Source organism: Amblyomma maculatum, chromosome 6 (assembly GCF_055883805.1).
Source record: "Amblyomma maculatum isolate TAMU_Amacu chromosome 6, ASM5588380v1, whole genome shotgun sequence".
In the NCBI taxonomy this organism is placed as follows: Eukaryota; Metazoa; Arthropoda; class Arachnida; order Ixodida; family Ixodidae; genus Amblyomma; species Amblyomma maculatum.
Window position 1 is genome coordinate 45,895,010 of NC_139349.1, and position 21,272 is coordinate 45,916,281.

General features: G+C 46.0%; 1 protein-coding gene across 3 annotated transcripts in view; it reads left to right on the forward strand.

Annotated features, from left to right (window-relative positions):
* LOC146185639 (uncharacterized) overlaps positions 1-15,012 on the forward strand; it is a 69,540-nt gene extending 54,528 nt beyond the window's left edge. For 2 of the 3 annotated variants that reach the window (XM_084606545.1, XM_084606546.1), the window contains 6 exons: positions 792-999; positions 4,598-4,674; positions 6,834-6,958; positions 10,728-10,816; positions 11,819-11,966; positions 12,452-15,012. In XM_084606545.1, coding sequence (XP_084462671.1) covers positions 792-999; positions 4,598-4,674; positions 6,834-6,958; positions 10,728-10,816; positions 11,819-11,966; positions 12,452-12,494 — 690 coding nt within the window. In that variant the 3' untranslated portion in view covers positions 12,495-15,012. The remainder of the gene's footprint in view (positions 1-791; positions 1,000-4,597; positions 4,675-6,833; positions 6,959-10,727; positions 10,817-11,818; positions 11,967-12,451) is intronic. The other variant, XM_084606547.1, reaches the window with a different exon arrangement.
* Positions 15,013-21,272: the final 6,260 nt, after the last annotated feature.

Sequence of the window (21,272 nt, forward strand, 5' to 3'; positions counted from 1 at the left end):
TCAATTCGTGTAATATCATGAAACTTTCGGAGTTGTACTCAGCTATAGCCAAGATGCAGATGGCGCCGCAAGTTCGTTATATCAAGGTCAACTCCCGCAACATGTTTTTTACGTGTAGTTTTGAAATACATGCAGTTCAATGGCGGGCGACATTGGGGACTTGAAACTTTGTAATATAGAGAAATTTGCTACGTAGAGGTTTGTTTCATAGAGGTTTAGCTGTATGCAGAAGATGGTTGTGCATATCTAATGAATGTCAGTCAATTACTGGCAAAGCTCGTTGCCATTGGCTATGTCGTTTTTGCCATTTGCAAGGGTGGTGAACAGGGTTGGCAAATAGGGAACAGGGTGAAAAGAGAGTGTTCATGGTCCGTCAGGGAAATGTTGCTTACCCTTTGTGCTTTGTATCAATAAGTAAGTGTAGCCTGCATGAAAAATAAACTATATACTATTCTGTTGGCGCCAGCGCAGTTGAGTTTGCTGGTCTCAAAGTGGTGGTTGGTTGGGTAGCAAGGAACATCGGCCAGCATGATGGCACCTTGGTTCTCGCTAAGATGGTGTGCCACCTATATGGTATAGGCTTTATACGGTAAAATATACATTATACAAATCATGGAACCGCATAGGTTCCTCAAATTACTCTGAATGAACCACTCCTGCGTTGTGACGTGTCGGGAGGGGCATTGGGTGTAAATGGAAATTAGTAATAAAAAAAATAATGCACTTGCGGCTCTTCTTTCAGCTTTCTGTTTCGCTTATGTGGGGCAACATTCGTTTTTTCTTTTTTGCAGGTGGCATTGTATGCATTCAGTGGCAAGTTGCAGGTAGACATGCTCGACACACTTCCGCTTAGCTCGCACCGCCATCTGGTCGACCTTGGGAATGTTCTTCCGGAAGGGAGCAGAGCGGTAAAGAAGATCAGCATGTTCAACGGCAGCGACTGGGACGCATGCATCTACTTTGCATTGCCAGGCAGCGTTTTCCTGGCCAACTTGCCAGGTGACGACGTGCTTCTGTATTATTTCGGTGTTTAATTATTGCATGCTCTCATTCCTTGCTGATTGTTTGTTGCAGCTGGTTAGGTCGTACATGCTGAATTATTTTAAACGGGAACATAAAAGAAAAGGACTAATAACGATGAGGAGAGAAAAAAACTAACTACTTGTGCTAAAATGAAATATGAGGTAGCGCTCATACATAGCAGCCATATAGCATTGGTTAGTGACATAAGACATAAAAAAATGCCAATTTTCGAGAGCAGAATAAATAGTAACATTACAGATCGAAACAAAAAACAGAACAGGTGTAATCATGCATCAGCAGAGTACATAACACCAAAACAAACAAAATCACATTCTTCACACTCGATAATTGTTAGTTTATGCAGTTATGTATGATATAAAAGAACATGAAAAAAAAGGGTCAGAGGCTAAAATATTAAAAAGGTTGTGCCATGGTCGTCCAAAACATCAGTTTTGTACCTAGTCTGGCGTATAATACTGGGTCTTACTATTATTTTCAAAATTTGAGCTCGCTAGAAGTATTTTTATTTAGAAATGAGTGACTGAAGTTGAGACCGCGAAGCTCTGCTCACCGACAGCGAACACCATTTTGAAGTGCTTGGTGACGTTAGACTGATACCAACCACCACGTCATCTGCTCCTGTGCCGGCTCCGATAAGCTGCTGATACTGTGCAATGTACTCTGTTCGCACTTGCTTAAAGACCAGCATTACTCGCAGTGACCCTACTGAGCATCTTTCTAAAAGCAGAACACAGACTGTATTGAAGCGAGGTTTAGTTCTTGCCCACAGATCCACTTTCAGGACACTGTCACCACCGTCTGATGGCAGCACTACCTCCACCATCGTAAACACCGCCACGATGGCCGCACAAAAGCCGTGCCTTCCGAAAGCCGTCCGTATCAACGATAGGGTGGATCCTTGACTGGTGTCAAAAAAGCATGCTAAATTTGTTTTTCTCTTGATAATGTCACGTACACGGTGACTCAGGATACCAAGGATAGCTTTTATGACAGGGGTTTAGCCCAGACACAACGGCAGCAAGCAGTACAGACGCACAAACGCAAGTGACACTTCGTTTACCTACCAACTTCATCTTCCTTCACTCCTCAGTCCTTGTCCTTTTTTTCGACGTATTTTTCCGTCATCAATAACCAACACGCCCAGACTGCTATGGTATTGATCCTCAGTCATGCATCACCTGGCAATGCTAGGTGGCAATAATAGGCCCTGGAAAAAGTAATCTAAAAAATGAATGCTTCTTGAGCAATGCTGACACATACGATATGAGTGTCTGCTCTGCTGGTGCAGCGCTTGCTAGCTCCGGTGCTAAGGCTTGCCGAAAATTTCTTTTTCTACGAAACAGTGGCATTGAAAGTACGTTTTGTGATCGAGTAGGCGAGTACTATGATGCGTCGCTGATCAATTACAAACAGCCGTCTGCTGTGGCTTCGATGCGAAACAATGTAAACCTAGTGACGATAAGAAGCAGACTGCAACACTACAGACGACGAGAGTTCCACTGTCCGCCGCACTCACAGGCGGCACCGTTGTGGTAAGCTTGAGGCACACAGCGCTGTGAGCCTTATAAGTGTGTCTTCTGCTTTTGTTATACAGCTGGACGGCACTCTACACACTGCATTTTTATGTGTTGCTTTCCATTGCTATCGAGATGTGTTTCAGTGTGCAATATGTATACGTTGCTGGAGTGATCCAGCTCGTGCGCCTTCGTACTCGGGCGCCAACATGCATTTCAATCCCGCCCACAGACGTCGCTACTTCCTAGGGATCGAAAAGCTCAGTTTGCGCTAAACGCAGTTAGCCGCATGACTGCTATTTTGTCCGCCACATCGGCTTACTGTGGTTGATGCTTCTTGTGCACAGAACATACAGCAGATGATGCAGCGTCTGTCTGTGTCGTTTCACGAAGAATAATAAAAAAACAAAATTTTAAATATTTGCAGCTCCGGTGGAGTTGAAACTTTGAGATTTAATTCCTTGGCACATCAAGAATAAAATGCAAATAAGTTTATATTTCAGAATTGGTATCGTGACCCTTTTGAAGGTTAAGAATTTGTGATGCGATTATCATATGTCCCTAAAACAGATCGTTGGCAGAATCGGTCCCATTGAGGGTCACGCGACCGCATTTCTTGAATCATCAGAACTTCAAAGAAACCCATCAGAAATGAAAAAAAAAAATGCAATTATATGATACATCTGCTTGGCAAGTGTGTGGATTATATCGGTAGTACATTCATTTTCCCAGTTTCCCTCTCCGCTGTGGGAGTGTGTACATTGGGCAGACGGGCAGATGCCTAAATGGGAGACTGAGGAACATACCTCTTCACTTCGTCAACAAACTGATGAGCTTTTGTCTAAGCACTGCAAGAGCTGCAAAAACTGCTTTCCCCTCCTGAATCGTACCAAGATTTTGGGAAGCGGTAAAGACCAATTGTCAAGAGAAATTTTCGAAGCGCATGAGATTGCGAAATGCAGTAGCGACATGTGCATTAGTACACCGTCTGTTTATCTTACGGAAAAAGAAAAAAAAGTTTTTATTACGTACTTGAGGTTGCACCTCATATCATGAGCGATAACTGTTGGTTTTTTCGGGGTTTTTTTTCGTGTTTTAGATTGCCAATGAAGAGTGTTATCAATTTTTCTAGGTATGCGCAGGCGTATTGTTGCTTAATGATGGGACGTTTGTTCGTCATACGATTCCATTCAGTTGTAAGTTGTAGCTCTGTCCTGTCCTTGTCTCTCTAGTCCGGTCTTAGCGCTACGTTTTTCGCTGAAACAACATCTTAAATGAAAATGTTGCACTATCTTCAAAGCTGATTTATATGGAGAAACCGGTTATTTTCTTCTGCCGTGTGCAACACACATGACAGCACGCTACACCTTCCACTTTATGCAACACCTCATCGGATATGTCGTTGCATTGAGCAATGAAAGTGTGGACTTTGTTCATGCGTAAACATAAGACCTCATCTTCAGTGTTCAATGAAGCTCAAAAATCTATCGAGATCGCAGCTGTCGATGGAACGATGCAAAGCTGGCCAATATTTCCTGCGTCAATTTCTTGCAGTGAAAACTGCTTTCGTGTCTTCTTGGCGCCATCGCTGGCTGTGGCGGCGCTAGGAGCTGACGTTAGTTGTGGCAATGACGATAGCTACAGTCTATGAACTATGCTCACAGAAACTGCGGTTTCTGTTTCACGCGAGAGTTGCGGCACCGTTAATTTTACCCGAATTCGTATTCCTTAATCATGGAAGAAAAAATGTATTGCGTACGTTATTCTCAACTATACGCTATGGAAATTTGCAGTTCCAAAATATTTTTGCATTGAAAATATAGGAAATCTGCTGAGAATTTTAAAGACTTGTTGGTTTGAAAAATTCCTTAAAGTAGTGTTCGTATTAACGAGATTTGACTGTATACATTTTTCTTGCAGCACAACTCAGTGTTAAAAAAATCTGAATAACATGTTGGTGACAAGCAGACTAATATTTTAAAATGTTATATTTGCTGCATGCAGCTGCAGTGACTTCTTGATGTGGTTGCTGTATGCAGAGCCTACGAAAGAAGTTGGCGGTGGTGAGCTCTTGGTGTCTCCATCCTGCATGGTGTTACGTCGGAAGCAGACCAAGGTTTGGCACACTCTATTAAGTTTCGAGCATAGTTACCTGTCCCAGGAATGGAGGGCGCTGGCAAACATTTCACCCTTAAATGCTCTGTGAAGGTTGTTTTTTTTTCTTTTTCCAAAAGCAGAGGATGTACTTGCAGCTTGTTTGAGGGCATTATTCATGTATCATGCTTGCTACTCACGCTATCCACATTGGAGTAGAATCGTGGTAAGTGGAAATTGAGTTGTGGCCTAAATGAATCTCCAACCTCATAGGTGGTAGTACGGCGGAAATTTTTGTAAATCCGAATGAAACTTTTTCCGCATTCAAGTTGATGGAATTACAAACAGAATGGAAACTGCTACAAATAATTTTCTCTGTTCAAATGGCCACTTCCTCCTCTTCTTCTTCTTCTTTGAAAGAGACTTTCAAAACGGCATGCGCATTACAGTTGGTTGCAGCACTGTAACCTTGCTCTACGACTATCCCCATTTGTCATTGCCATTGTTAGATGTTACGTTAGCATAATGAGCATGTTGGTGACGCCAGACTTATATGCTGCTTAAAGGGCCACTGTCCAGGGAAGGCCCTTTTAAGAAAAAGAGCCCAGTGTTTCGATCAGGTACTGGAGATAGTCTGTGCAAAATTCTACAGCGACATGCGCGCTGCAAAGCATCGAAAATACAATTCAAAGCTCCCTCATGCTCTCCTTTGAGAAGCCAGCTTCACCGCTTCCTGCGCTGGCCCGACGGGCCCCGATAATGACGTACGTACTGGAAACGACGTCCATTGGTCCGTCTCGCTGACTGACGGGAGAAGGATGGGTGTCTACCGCTCGCAGCGCGCTTTTCCCTCGCCACGGCCAGACTGAATCCAGCGGCGCGCGCTCCCTCAACCGTTTTTTTATTTTTTTCGCGCTCGCGGAGAGCCACGCCCCACCTCCCGCCAAACGCGGAGGAGGAAGGGGAATTTGTATTGCGGAGGCTAGACGACCTCGGGCAGGAGAGTGAAAAACCTTTGCGAGGGAACGGAAGGAGAGAGGCAGGATAGAATCGGGTGATTGCGGTGGCTGTAACTGCGTTATTAGTTACTCTTTTCAAAAACATTTTGCGGCCTTGCGTTCCAGGGGCGAAGTCTCACAGTCACCGGGGAAGAAAATATTTTCGACCGGAGGGTGGACAGTGGGCCTTTAAGGACTGCGCACAAATATGCTCTTTCTGTATTTTTGTTGAATGCAAAAATAAAGTGCTTTTGGAACAGCACTTTTGGAACAGCACATAATTGTTCTCTGGTTTACTACTCTGGTGTTCGTGTAGTTTTCATTTCTGGTTTTCCTTTCCAGTGCAGGCAGAACTGGCAATGTTTATGCTGAAAAACTCCTTCATCCAAGAGCTAATTCATAACGGTTTCTGTGCAACCTCTCAGTTATGGGCCATGATATGGGTGATGGTTTTTGAGGAAAAAATGGTTACCAGAGCTGGAGCAAGAAAATAATATATATACTATACAATATGCATATATTTTTTTTCGCACTCCTGGTTAAGTGTTCACAGTATTTTCTCTGCAGATATGGTTCTTATTTATTCGGTGTCCATATCAACAGCCAAAGGTCATTTTCCTGCGTTTATATGAGACTCACAGATTTTGTATGCTGATACTGTTGTGTTGCATGGCCTATTGGGGACATTAGGGTTTCTTTGCGACAGCTACAGCTTTAATTTGATTCAAGTTTTTGCTCATTCTTACCTCATGGAGTCCTTTAATGTTAGTGCACAATTAAGGAACTCAGCTGATCGGAATTTCTTGAGCCTTCCACTACTGCGTCTCTCTCTTAGCCAGAGTCACTTGCGGACGTTGAACCCTATAAACCATTAACCACATTCGATGCAGTTTCAAAAAATAACTATTCACACACTGTTACAACATATGAGCGCTTGCTACACATGCTGCCACTGCAGTGACGACGGTGGCTCGTTGTAGCTGAGACAGGGTGCCGTAGCCCTAATGTGTATTTTGATGGTCACACTGGACTTGTTCGTCATAAACGAGCGTTCATCTTAAGTGGGGTCGTTATAAGTGAGTTTCGACTGTACTTATTTTAGATTGATTCAAGCCATATAAAAGGACGTTCCCACCCTAAAATAAGGACCCATCATTGACCCGTGCATGTCGTTCTCGTGCAGGTGGTGACGTTTACGTACCAGTTTGGGGCAAACAGCCCTCAACTGCTCGGTGAAGACGAAATCAAAACGGTGGCAAACGTGCGGATACTCCACAGCTTCGAGGCACTCCGGCAAGCGGCCAAACGGCGAGTCTCTCCTCCTGTCTCCCTCATTCTGCAGCTTCATTTAAACTGTGCAGTGATGTTTGGCTTTACTTTTTTTTTTAATTTTTTCAACAACTGAAAAATAGTCCGCGTTGCGCGTGCATTATGTCTTAAAGCTAGGGTAGAGGGTTGAACAATCTTGGACTTTGTTGTAATGGACTGAACAAGCGGTCGCATGCAAAAGCAGAGGGCAGAGGAGAATGGTTAAGGGCAACTTCGGAACACAGATTTCTGGTTTCATTAACTTGAAGTCATCCGAACTGCAAAAAATATTCGACTTAAGCCCAGCACAGCACAATGGGACCAAGGAAAAAATTTCACTGCTGGAATACATTACCTTCACTGGATGATGTTTGGGATTGCCGCTACAGAACCAGCCTCTCCTGACTACTTATAGCTGTTGCTGGCAGGCGTGCATAGTCGATATTTTGAGTAGTTTCTGAGCAGCATTTGCTGTTCGATTTGCTCTCCGAGCCTCCTAAATGTTCGGAAACCCGCCACGGTGGCTCAGTGGTTAGGACGCTCGATCGAATCTCGGCCACGGCGGTCGCTTTTCAATGGGGACGAAAAGCAAGGTGCACACGTACTGTGCGGTGTCAGTGCACATTAAGGAATGCTCTGGGGTAGCTGCTGTAACATTGCTGAAAAGGGACAAACACAGCACAAAGAAAAAAACAAATGACTCAGTTTTTCTAAACTTTTAAAACATTTCGTCTTTTTTTTTCTTTTTTTTTTTTATGTAAACAGCTTTGATCATTCTGAAATTTCATAAGTTGGAATCTAGAAACGGTGCACCTTAGGTTGCAGTACGTCAAGAAATAATGTACGGCCAAAGTGTAGGGCTACAAGCCAGTCCCGTGTAATCATACCACGTGCAGTGCAACGCACGCATTGGGGACCCTAACAACACTGTTTCATTTTCACCTTTGCGATTTGCAACAGCTTTTGAAGAGTTGACACCGATCACTACTAGGCTTGTAATCTGGCGAAACCTATACACTTGAGGGCTAAGTGAGCATGCATTTGTCATCAACACCGAGTTTCGGACAGCATTCCACAACCGACACTTTGTTTTCAGGCGACATCACAAGAGAATGTGCTTTTTCACAGCATTTTGTGAACTTCGTTTTCCACGTGACCCTCAAGTCGAGCTACGATGTTAGACTTCTTTTCACTGACAGCAGTTATTGTGCAAAAATTATGAACCAGCTATAATTTACTAGCTATAAATAACAATTGCTTTTACCGCTGTGCAATCCCTCCTGTCTTAAAGGGCAACGCCGGAGGTTTTTTGACATTTGAATATTCTAGTAAAAATTTTACCATAGGTTTTCCTCTCCGTCCTGACACATTCTACAAAATTGGGCGTCGTACAATAATCTGTTCACGCACAATATGGCTTTAAAATGTGCCGTTTTCATGGCTTAAGTTGGGAGTATTGCTGCGGGCAACACTGAGTTTCTGATGTTACAAACGGTATACCGGCGTTACTGTCCACTTCCCGTGTGATTATGAAATTGTGTGGCTTATATTTAACTGCCTCAGACATTTTATGCAGTGCGTCATGTTTTGCATACTTTATTTTTACCATCCAACGCTCATACGAGTGTTTCTATAATACAGTCGAACCTCGATATATCGAACACGGATATATCGAATTATTGATTATATCGAACACTTTCTATATCACGCGGAAAATCGCATGCATTTTTAATTTTTTTATTTCGAACGGCGTCGGTTGCCAAATGGATAAATCGAACTCCGCCACCCCAAACCATGTGCACTCTGTTGACAGGAGGCGAGCTTTCCCTCAACGCCCTCGAAGATAGCGGCGGTGCGATGGGCGTTCCCGACTGCTGCGCACGATCGCTGCATACATCGGTCGCGCCGAGGGCGCCATTTGAACGTAGCGGCGTATGCACGCGGCGGCTTGGCCGGGCTAGGGTGGCTAGCCTGATTTAGTTTGTCAACGACTAACCGCGTCTCGGCGCGGCCACTTGTGCTGCGCCAGTCGTTGTTATCGTGTGTGGCCTAGGCCTGTCACGGCGTGGTCAGTGTTGTGATGGCTGCAAACGCGAAGAAGCGGACGACCCTGACATTTGCTGCGAAATTGGAAGTGATCCGCCGCGTTGAAAATGGTGAAAAAAAGTCAAGCGTCGCCAAAGCTTTCAGCATACCGAGGAGCACTTTGAGCACTCTGCTGAAAAACAAGAGTGACATAAAGGCCAAGGCGGAACAAAACCAGCACTCAGGCGCGCGGCGGGTGCGCAAAGCTGCCTTTGAAGACGTTGAGAAGGGCGAAGTTTTTGCCGCCGAACACGACGTCGAAGCTGCAACCATTGGACCAGGGCATTATTCGCGCTTTCAAATCCATTTATAAACGTCGGCTGATCGACATTTTGCTTCTCAAGCTGCGGATGGGCCAAGAGCTAAAGAGAGACCTTTTGGGTGCCATTCAAATGCTGAAAGCCTCGTGGGACAGCGTCAAGCAGTCGACAGTAGTTCACTGCTTTCGGCATGCGGGTTTTGTAAGCCGCATTGAAGAAGCTTCCAAGCAAGCAACTGAAGAATCAGTGTTGGACGACGGCACAGAGGAAGAATGCCAGCTCGAAGAAACCTGGAGCCAGTTGGAGCGCTTTGTCGGTGCTGAGCCACACAGCATGTGCATTGATGACTTCGTTGGTGGTGATGACAGCACCGGAACAGTGGCGGAGTTGACAGATGTAGAGATTGCGGCAAAAGTTACTGCTGAGCGGCCAAACGAAGACGCTGCCGAGGTTGATTCCGTAAGCGCTGCCCCGCTCCCGACTGCAACTGAGGCTGTAGCTGCTTTGGACCTTGTACGCCGCTACTGCGGCGCAATAGAAGGCGCTGGACTATCGCTTGTGGACCGTTTAGACTACGTTGAGGACGCCGTGGTTAAGCACGCGGTTGCCAGTTTGAAGCAAGCTACGCTGCTACAGTACTTTAAGACAAAGGAATAAATACTTTGTTTGAAACTTCAAGTGAGTATTTATTGCGCCACTGTGCCACGATTGGTTCATTGATTGATTTGTACTAGTTTTTGACGCGTTTTCTACGTGATTTTGTATATCGAATTCCGGCTATATCGAACTATTTTGCAATCACCGCGCTGTTCGATATATCGAGGTTCGACTGTACTGAGTGTGACGTCACCATTTCGTCAACTGGGATGTCGTTTCTGGTCGTGAAACCAGTTTTGGTTTCGATTTGCTGTTTTTCTTTTTTAAAAATTTCGAAGAACGTTTTTTTGTGTTGGAGTAAGGACATGCCGAGGAATGTAATGCAACTAAAGACACGAAATGATGAAAAAACCACCGGAGTTGCCCTTTAATGCCTGGTAGGCATTACAGGCATAGTAAGCTATGCTGAGGACGAGTGAAAGCAAAACTTGTTTGCAGTAATTTTGATTATTTGAATCCACTTTGCACCCAAAATTTTGTATTTTCACACCTTTAGTAATTTTTTTTTTTTTTTTACACTTGTTTACGGTGCAACCACTGGGAAGTGCTGCAGTTTCGTGCTCAGACAGCTGACGCAGTGCTAGTGTACTTTAATGATCCCAAAGCTTTGCCTTACAATGGTGTAGCATTTCATTGGAGAGCAGAATGCAGCAATACAGCGTAGCACATGGTGTGTTTAGGGCATAGCCAACTGAGCACTAAGTTGCAACGTGCTGAAAAAGAATATAGTAAAGGGGGTAGCACTAATGCAGAGGACTCACACGCAGGTCATTTGCAAAGGCCGGGGCCAAGCGGAAGCCATCGAAGGAACTCCAGCCCTTCCTGCAAACCTTCGACGACGAAGGCCAGACAGATGGTGAGCTGTTCACACAATTTTTCATTGGGATATGGTGCATCGTATTGCGAAACATTTTTTTATAGCACTAGCTTGTTAAGGCGAAGGTTCCCAGCAAAGGCCTAGTGGTGTTTCTCGTGCTCTTCAGCAAACTAACTTTGTTGTTCTCAGGTAAGGTGTATGGTCACAACAAGTGCCCTGAAACAGCACTCTTAATACATCTTGTAATGATTCGACGGCACTGCATCTTGCATGTTTGTGCAGTAGCAGCGGCAAAAGTTATAATAAGGCGGCTAGCGGCAATGCAGCATGTCACTTGTTTCCCCTGCGTGGGCATCTGTTAAAGCAGGTGTCAATGACATGTGAGCGCCCATGTTTAGCCATGATTGGGGAAAAAGTGGTTGCATCATTTAAGCTGTTATTGAGTGCTCAGAATTTAAGACCCCTCGGCAGAGGCAACACAAATTGCTTTGGCTCTCGCTGATAGTGCCTCTGGCCTCTGACCAAACTTCTATTGAGAGAGTGTTGGTCGGGGTAGGCCACATGCGCACACTCTCGCCTCGTTGCTTCTTGCCTTCTGCGCATGCGCCTGTCCAGCTGCAGCCATCTCGCCGCGGCGGGAACGGTTGCACTGTAGGGGATGGGTTTCACGCCTGGTGTGGCGTCGCTAACTTGACGTATTCGACTTCGACCAGTGCTCGCCTGCATGCCGAAACGGAATGACGTCTTGAGACAGTCGACGCCACGAGTTCGTTATATCAAGATCAACCGCCACGACATGTTCGTTACATGGAGTTTTCAAATACATGCACTTCAAACGGGTGGCATTGGGTAATTGAATAACCTCACAATATCGAGGAGTTCGCCACATGGAGGTTCGTTACATAGAGGTTTAACTGTACTCATGAATTTTGGATGCTACAGTGAAGTGCAGTACTAAAACATACTGCACTTTACTGGATTTTTCCTCTGTGCTTGTTTTCATTGCTGCGCGCTCCATTTTTTTTTTTTTTTTGTTGGTAGCCGTGCCAGTGCCTGGAAACCTGGTGGAAGAGGTCTTCTTGAAAACTGTGTTGCAAGCGGCCATGGGAGTCATTGTGAGTTCGGGCAGCACGGCTATGCTCCTCCAGGCGTCCAACTCAGCCGACTCCTTTGCGCCCCTGGAAGACCCGTAAGTTGACCAGCACATCTCTCTTGTCTGTGGTGATGTTTGCTCTATCCTAGTGTGGGCTTCCTGAACGATAAGGGAGACCTTGAAACTTCTCCGGGGCATTGAAACGGCTTGAGGTCATAAGTGTATGAGTGATTCAGAAAAAGTGCAGCCCAAAGTGCAGCTTAGTGGAAGAGTGCCTTTAAGAAGGAAGAAAAGTGTTTTGCGCATTTTAAAGGGTTGGTGAGCTCTTGTCACTGCGTGCTGCTCATTTCCTATCCGTATGAAACGGCTCTAAATAGTTTGAGATAGCATGCTTTTACTTTTTTGGCAACTGGTAGCTGACGCCTGTAGGCTGTGCAGTAGACTGGCTGATGTGCATCATTTTTATTTTTTAGTGTCAATGCAGGTTGCAGTGCTCAGTCATTCGTGCTGTGGCCTATTTCTCTTTTGACAGACCTGTAATGTAATAAGGTAGTTACCCTTTTTATCCTTGTCCGTTGCAGGACCTTGCTGGGCCGGCTGAGCTGGTTGGATGTACCTCAGTAAAATGCTTCGCAGAGTGGTCTTTCCTTTTTATGCTGGACTTAAGGTTCTCAAAAATGTAAAGCCACATATATACTAGCAGGCACGGAGAGTTGCGTTGTCTCTGTGCTTCTAGGACGTGCTGCCCTGTGAAGTGTGTTTTCAAGGAGTTTGCCATTTTGCAGGCAACGCGTTATTCTGTAAATATGTAACTATGTATTTTGCAGACAAACTAGCGAGTCTCAGCTAGATGCTAGTTTTAAAAGGACAGTCTACAGACTTTTTTGGCAACTTTCCCTTGCATCAATCGAGGGTTTTTTTTTCCCAAATTAATAACTTCTCGGCTATAGCACTGAGAAGCACAACAGAACAATTTAAAACCTAAATTTTCTATGTGGCACTCTCATTTTCTCAATGTTTAGCCAGCTTCCACAAACCTTGACATCAGTGACAGTGATATAGTTATAACAGTAACTCTGTGCAACCTTGCAGACACAACTGCCACGTTGCCTAGGTGATACGCAGTGGCAATATTGAGCATGAATTTAACCAAGATACACAGATTTTGTTAAGATTATAAGTGACTGCGCTGAAGTAGTTGTAATTAAAATAAAGTTAGTATAAGTGAATTTAATAAAACGGGTGACATCTGTCAGATACCAACAGCTATTCTTGCCTATAGCAACCGCTTCTAATGGCAGTGTAGCAGCAGTCTTGGCTGCGTTTTAAATGTGGACCGAGCAAGAGTGCACAGTAAATGTAGCTGTAGCTCACTGAAAAGGAGAAAAATAGGCCCCCTTAAGTCGATTTCAACAAAAATAACCGTCTGTATGATTCTGTGGCACTGTCGTGAAATGTGTAGTATATTTACTTCAGATGCTCCAGGCATAGCATGAAGCGACACAGCATGGCAATACCATCTGTGTAGACTGGACTTTCTCAACCAAAATATAAATTCCTGCCTAGACTGCAAATTTTGCCCTCGTTCCTGCCACCAAGTGGGAGATATGCCAAAATATGGTAATATTTCTGTACTTGTCTCTGACAGTAGACTGCCCTTTTAAAACAGATACTTGTACATGAGCGGATATGAATCTGGAGCAGTATCATTTACAATCTCGAGCTGGTTGTGCTGCCATCTCCAGCACCGGATGCAAAAGTGATTGGTACTGAAGTCTCCGTTGGCGTAGCGGTTGTCATGCTCTCGTATACTCGACAGCTTTTAGCATGAAAGCAGCTGCGCAGCCTGCATACCGCATCATGGCAAAGTGACACCGAGAGCACAGTGACCTATATTACAATGACGTAATGCCGAGGCCAACGAGACAGTTCGCAAAATTGTGGAACATTTGCTTTTTAAAAAGCAAATGTTCCACCCTATACGCGAAGTGTGTACTCATCACTCATCATCATCTCATTTCTTCAGCCAATCACAAGACTGCATTAAACACACTCCTCCATGGCACGTCTGCTCACGGCATATGCAGATATGGTTGCAGAAGAGTAAAAGTAGACGCTGGCCCTGTACCAAATCATGAAAGGATATCTGGCAGGTTTAGTGTAGCACTTTGCATGATGTTGCGATTTCTGTCACATCCGTGCGCTTAGTATTGTACGCAAACGAAGCCTAGTGGCGCCATCTGGTTTTATGGAGCGAAACCATTTTTTCAGCCGCACAGACATCCTTCTTTCTGCCTCTGAAAGACAGAATCGTCAGCCGAAACAAAAATACTAAATGGAATTTAGAGCGCTGCTCATGGATTTTGCGATAGGTGAGATGGGGCCATATTAACACCCTGTGTGCAGTTTATAACATATGAACATACTGGTAGCAGTGACCACTTAACTCTGAAGCAAGACGCGCCACCATGTTAGCAACGTGCTTTCAGCACACACAAAAGTAGCAAATGCTAAACTCAACAAATTGTGTGTGTAATGCGAGTTTACAGGTTCGGCTTGAAATGGCATTTTGTGAATGCATGCTTTAAGCCATGTTGTCCAATATTAGCAAAAGGAATAAACTTACGCAACAGATAAAAGGAGAAAAAGGCGTGACAACAGGACCACCTCTTTCTTCTACGCATTGTGCTAGTTTATTCCTTTTGCTAATATGAACCAACTCATCCAGAAGAACGTACTTATTGTCCATTATGCTCATGTAGCCATTTTGCAGTGGAACTACATTCCGCAGCATCAGAATATCATCTGTCCATCGCAGCTTTGCTAGTTATGCAAGGAACTACTTAGATAGAGCATAGATATAGGCAAGAAGTTGATAATTGACTTTTTGCATGCAGTTCTTTCTGTATTAGCATGAAGATGCTTACGAGTATGTGGCCAGTAATACTGCATCACTTCCACTTACAATGTATACGTCATTTTAAATATTTTGCAACCATCCCATCTGATGCCTGTATCTTTGTACCCAATTATTCAAAATGCAATCTTATTCTCCTGACAATCTGTTATAGTTCAAGGCTGTGACTTCAGTGCTTTCATGTTAATAAAGCTGACAAGAATTTAGTTGTGTTTGCATCATGACTGAGTATTTTGGTCAGCGTGAACAGAAGTTGTATGCGCTTTTGTTGTGTAATTCATTCATTGGGCAGCTTGTCATATGTCTATACTGCACCACTTCTACTAGTAATGTGCACCTCATCTAAAATGTTTTGCTAACATCCCGTTTGATTCCCTGTATTTTATTGCACAGATGCTTAATACACCTATTAACCATGCTGCCTAGCAACCTGGAAAGCCCGGCACAGTTGGGAAATTTTGCATACCTGTAGAAATCGAGAGAATTTTCAGGAATTAAAGCAGAAATGTGGCCAAGCTAGAGGCAAGAACAGCCTGAAGTTAACACGACCATCTGTCATGAATTTTGATGGTACCTTAAATGACCAGCACATGGTCCATTTGCATTGGCCATTCACAAGTTGCCTTTCGCTTGATTTTACTGTTTCATAATTTAGCCTGCCATGGATGTCCCGAAACCACAGTGCTTCTCGAATCCCTGTGTCGACGTCGTGCACTGAAGGGTGAAGTGCCTTACATTCTATTATAATAGTATGTTCAATTGTTTTCCTGCTTTGCATGCAGCAGCAGCAGCAAATGCCATCTGTGGTGTCAACTTTTTGCTGGTAGCATTTCGTCCTGAACCACTTAGTCCTATGGCTGCACACGCCATATGTTGGCAGCCTTGCGTACTAGTGTTGACGGCACTCATCAATACTCTTGCTGCCATTGAGCGGACACATGAAAAAAATAGAGGCGGCTTTGGTACTGCACAAAAGTGGCACAGACTATTCCGCATGGTGCACTTCTTCGGATAGTTTGCCAGCACCACCTTCGGTGCGACAAAGGTAGGACGCCGCCGCTGAACCACGATATCACGCACAGCGATGCCTGGTGGTGCGCACGCTTGCGAGCCGCTGCACTCCGCGAGTAATGAAGGCTGAAAGGTTGAAGTCCCATGATCAAGCTATGGAGGGAGGAAATCTTTGCAGGTCCTGGGTATGCACTCATGTGACACATAACCATTAAGTGGCTATGTTCGAAGGAGCTTGTACCCAGAGTTTGTCTTCACGATTGCAGTGAACTGAAAAGACATGAAAAAGAACAATTGTATGTGAAAAAGTACTAAAGAATCTCGACAGGGAAATAGATTGAAGTGGGGTCATTAGTTAATTATAGCAAACAAAAAAAAAAGCCAATCGACGTTGAAGTAGTCGAGCGAGCTAATGTCGACGTCTAAACAAGCGTGACGTCACACAACCGCAAATGGCAGAGATCGATCAAAAAGTGGTTAATGAGTGTTGAAAGAATATAGTTAGGGCAAAAGAGGGCGAGGAGAAAAAAGCATAAATGGAGACTAGTACGATGATGTTGCCAGAGCCGACGGTGTGGCGTATCTGGACTTGTAGGGAGAGGAGGAGCGCCGTTACAGTAAACGTCAAGGTGGCCTAGTGCAGTGCAGTGCAGTGCAGGTGGCCGCAGGGACTGCAAGTTATTTCCTTCTCTTGAGAGAAGCGCAGTGCTGGGTCAGCAGGCGCGATGCGCGGCGATGTAGACTAGCTGAGCGCCGATTCTTTACGTTCTGAATTTTTTGTTTTGTTTTTCTTCTGACAGTTTGGGACACAAGGAGTAATGAAGGTGCTTTTTCACAGCACACAAGAATTGCGCGTCTACTTTCTTCATTGTGATGGAAACATACAGCCTTCATCAAAAGTGTAGAACCCAGAGCGTCAGCTTGTGAGCCGTGTTGTAGCGCTGATTTAGCATTAGTGGAGGTCCTTCGCATAGGAGAGGCTAGGACAAAAAACTGTTGCCATCAAAAGATCCAGAACACCGGAAATGCATTACAAGCCGTATTTTTTACTAAGATTGTACAAGTGTGAATTGTTTTGCACTAGCGCGCATCCACACATGTGCAGCTTTTGTAGTGGTGGAAGAGAATAGGGTATCAACTTTAGGGCGCGTAAACGACGTTTGGAATTAAGCTGTGAATTTAAATAAGTTTAGCTTATCAAAAAAACTTCGTCACTGTAGTTTCGCACAAGGGGCATAGCTTAAAGGTGGAAAAGCGGCCGATTAAACCATGTGCTCGAACACTCTGTGCACAGAAGCAGACAAATCTTAAGCGCCCTCTCCGCTGCTGCTCAGACCACCGCAGCACATACCTTGTGGGGATTCACAATCCCCTTCCTCCATTATAACGCCTGCGCGTAATTAACACGCGTGATTACGCACGCTGGCAGAGAGGTTGGCGGAGGAGAAGGCATGCTGGCTACCCCCCGCCGCCTCCCGGGCCTGCGGCGACGCTGCCGCGGGCTTCTCTCTTTCCTGCCGGCGTAACCGGGAGACCTCCTCTCCCGTTCCGTGTCGAGGAGCGCAACTGTAGCAACTCGCTTGGGGGTTCTTCGGCGGTTGGGCGCGCACGCGCGCTGTTCATGATTTCCGCCGAGGAGACCACCGCCGTCACCGATAATCGCCCATTGACCGTAGGCACTTACCGCAACGAAATGTGAGCGAGAAGCCGTGTCAGGTGAGAAGACTCTTCCTCTCACCTCCTTGACGCGCTTCCCCATTAGGTGGTTTTTATTTCATCCCCGTACGCGGCGTTCGCTCGCTACACGGTGGTTCTTGATTGCTATTCCTTTGCCGTGTACTCGAGCCCAATAAACTATGTTCGAGTACGTAACTCTGTGTTTATCCCCTCTGGCTCGAACCCGCCGCAGTGGCGATTTCTCGCACCGCGGGTTGGGGGTCACAGCTCTGTCTGCTAGGGCTGGCACGTCGGGGCTAGAAGGCGACCATATCGTCTAGCCCCCCCCCCCCCCCCCCCCCCCCCCCCCCCGTGGCGCATTCTTTCTTATTGCGAGAATGAACCCCCATAACCTCAACGCTAATGAGAAAAGGAAATAGCGCACTGCCGATTCGGCGTTCTACTGAAAAGTGCTTGCTCAGTTTTTTCGAAGCTTTTATTGTGAAGCATGCATTGCTCAAGATCGACGGATCCCTGCTAGCATCGGAAGGTCCCGGTTCTGCGTCGATCGCCATGCATCTGATAAAGCGCTCGTTACACGCAGTTGCATTACTTTTTTTTTTTTTTGAAGAAAGATAAATCTAAGGATAAGGTCTTCAGAGCGCAATGTAGGCCAGCGAAGTTGGCATTACGAGCTCCAAGCGCAATATCAGAGTCACCGTTATGCTTCAATGCGGTACAATTGAACTATTGGGATGTAGTTGCCTATTGTTCTTGGTGGCGTTTCATTAATAAATGACTTGGGCTTGTACTTTTCACTCCCGCAAACCCCTGCTGCGTATCAGCATTCAGTCAGCTGAAAGCGCTGAATCCAACATTCTACAAGGCACAAGCAGCTGTCGGAGTAAATTCATGCAGTACAAAATTAGTGATGTGCATCAACTGCGAAATATGAACCCACAAACGAAAAGGGGCAATATCAGTCATTGGCACTACGTTCACATGGTCAACAAAATCTAGAAGAAAAATTATCTTTGAAGCAGTGTTACAATTATTAACACAGCAAAGGTACATGAACCTAATGGTATCTGTGCGTTTTCTCCTCGTCCATTGTCCGGACAGCTGATTTCCATATTAACGAGATGTAAATTCATGGAAAAGTTTCATCCCCAGAATAACTGTTCATAATTCGAGTCATCCATATTAACGGGGGCCTGTATCTTTTGTGCATGCTGTCATTGCGCCCACCGTCGTTTCATTGGCGGATGATGTCTTGTTCTCTCTTCCTCTCCTCTTCCTTCTCCAATTTCTTCGTCCGCATGAGGCGTGTACCATCGGCGCCTGTACCAGTTATACTTTGTGGCACGGGCAGAGGCTCTTTATTTTTCTTTCCTTTTCATGCCTCAACATAATATATGTACCTGCTGTGCATCATGAACTGGAAGGCTAGTTGGTCTGACATCTTCAGGTGGTGCAGCGCAACGGCACGAAGCCTAGACGAGAAAGAGGGACAAACGCAGTGCCTTTTCCTGTTATTGCAAACGCTGTGTGCAATTCACGACTGCTGTGCATGCCGTCATTGCGCCTACCGCCGTCTCAGTGGCGGACGACGGCTGTTGCGACCACGACCTAGTTGCGACATGCGCCTTTCTCTCTCTCTCTCTCCCCTGTAATTTCTCCTGGGTGGTGGCTCGGCTATAGGAGCCAGTTAGAAGGCCCGTATATTTTCTTTTCCTTCTTCCTACAGTCGCAAAAACGGCAGCCTTAGGGGTAATGCTGGCCCTGGCTGCACTCTTTTGCACCAGTGCCGTAAAGTTCAGCGATGCCGCAAGCGTGCAGCGCCAGTTCCAGCAGTTCAGGTGCAGCATCGGCACCAGCTGCTTCCAAACGAATGGTAGAGTGCAGGCCTTGGCGTCGCCAACAAGCTGCGGCCGGCTGTGGGCAACATCGCGTCAGCCGACGCCAACGTCCCGGTCAACCTGATGAATTTTTAAATAGCACATGACAACGAAGTTTTGCCATTATCCAGCCGCAATGTTTTTGGCCTGTGCGTTGTAATCATGAAGGAAGGAAAAACTAGGAGGGAGCATGACGTCACGCGGCCATGCAACATTCGCAAGCCAAGTGCCGATGAAGCCGCTCCCTCTCCCGTTTTTTCGCTCTCCTAGTTAGACCCTATGTTTTGATGTCGGTGCGTTTTAGTGTGCGCGTCTGCCATGGCGCGGGCGCGCGATGCTGTCTGCTGTGTGGGCTGTTGGTGCTACTTGCGCCATGGATGCTGCGCGCGCGGCGGACCCCGCGCAGCGCCGCTTCACGCATGCGCGCGGTAGTAGATATCACCGCACGCTATCATGTAGTCTAACACGTAGGGGCCGACTCGCTCCCTTTTTATTTTTATGACTAGGCTTCACTGATATTGCCGCGCGCTCCCTCCTAGTTTTTCCTTCCTCCATGGTTGTAATAAACGGCACTTGTCAACGAGAACACGATCGAGTTCGCCAATGTAACGGCTACGCGCACTCACAAGAAGTAGACACATGCTGTCATTGTGTCAAGCGTGCATATCGCTGTTCTGCTTTGCTCGAAGGATGGCGAAACCACAGTCTTCCGCAAGCGAGCGCCGAGGGTTGATCCCTGCAGCTAGTGCTGCCAGCCCATCTCATCCTTTCCGCGCATTGGACTTGAGAGGAATGCTGTATCCACTCTCACGCCTGGTGGCAAAAAAAAAAATTAAAAAAAACTGCAGAAGGACGTAGAAGGTCAATATTGTGTCACGTGATTTCGCGCCCAGCACTAGCAAAAAATGCCGTTGTAGTGGCTGGGCGGCGTGAGGGGGCGCTGCCTGAGAGTGCTATGGCTTAACTGATCAGGGTCTTAAAATACAAGGCCATGAAATACCCAGAGTGGCAAAATATAACTATCTCGGGGTATGGGTAAACGAAGGATTGGCATACATTGAAAAGCATGAGCAAAAGGGCGAAGAAATTTCCATTGTGCACAGTCCTTTCGTTGCCGGAGCAAGAACAAGCTTCCTTATCCAGGCGGCATTGTGCGAAGCAATTGATTGATTGAAGGAGGCCCCTACTCCCCGCTCCTGGCAGGCAGACCTGAGGAACGGGGGCTGGAACGTTGGCGAATATACATTGCTTATTCGCGGCCTCAGCCGCCAATCGGACGGCTTTTTGCTGGTCAGCGGGGACGTCGCTTCGCAGCAGGGTTACCCAGGCTTCTCTACTTTTAATGTTGTCCCTAGCACCGCGGATACTTAGGGCATTCCCAAAATATATGGTCGATGGTCCCCCTCGCTTCGCAGGCTTTACATTTATCATTTTTTTCTCTTATCTATCTGGGTATGAAACAACCAGACAGGGCTTGGGAAATTTCCAGCTTGTAATCGTCGCCAGGCTATGGCCTCTTTATTATTTATGCTAGGATCCGGTGGCGGCATCAGACGTCTTCCTAATCTATAATTTTCGATTATTTCTTTATAGGTTTGCAAACGTTCTTCCATAGCCTGGCAGTCGGGTGGCTCCGCGTTTGCCCGGAAATAGAGATCTCGGGCTAAATGATGGGCCGCCTCGTTGCCGGGGACGGACGTGTGTGCTGAGACCCAAATTAGGGTGATCTTGCGATCGATTTCTGCTACAGCTGTTAGAATTCGGGCGGCTTCTTGCGAGACCCTGCTGTGCGAAGCGACGTCCGGTGATGACGTGCGCACTAGCTACGGTGCATTCGAACTACCTGCCCTATATCATCATCGGTCGGGCTACGAAGGTCTCTCCTAATGTTTTTTTATTAACATGGCCCTGTCCCTCTGC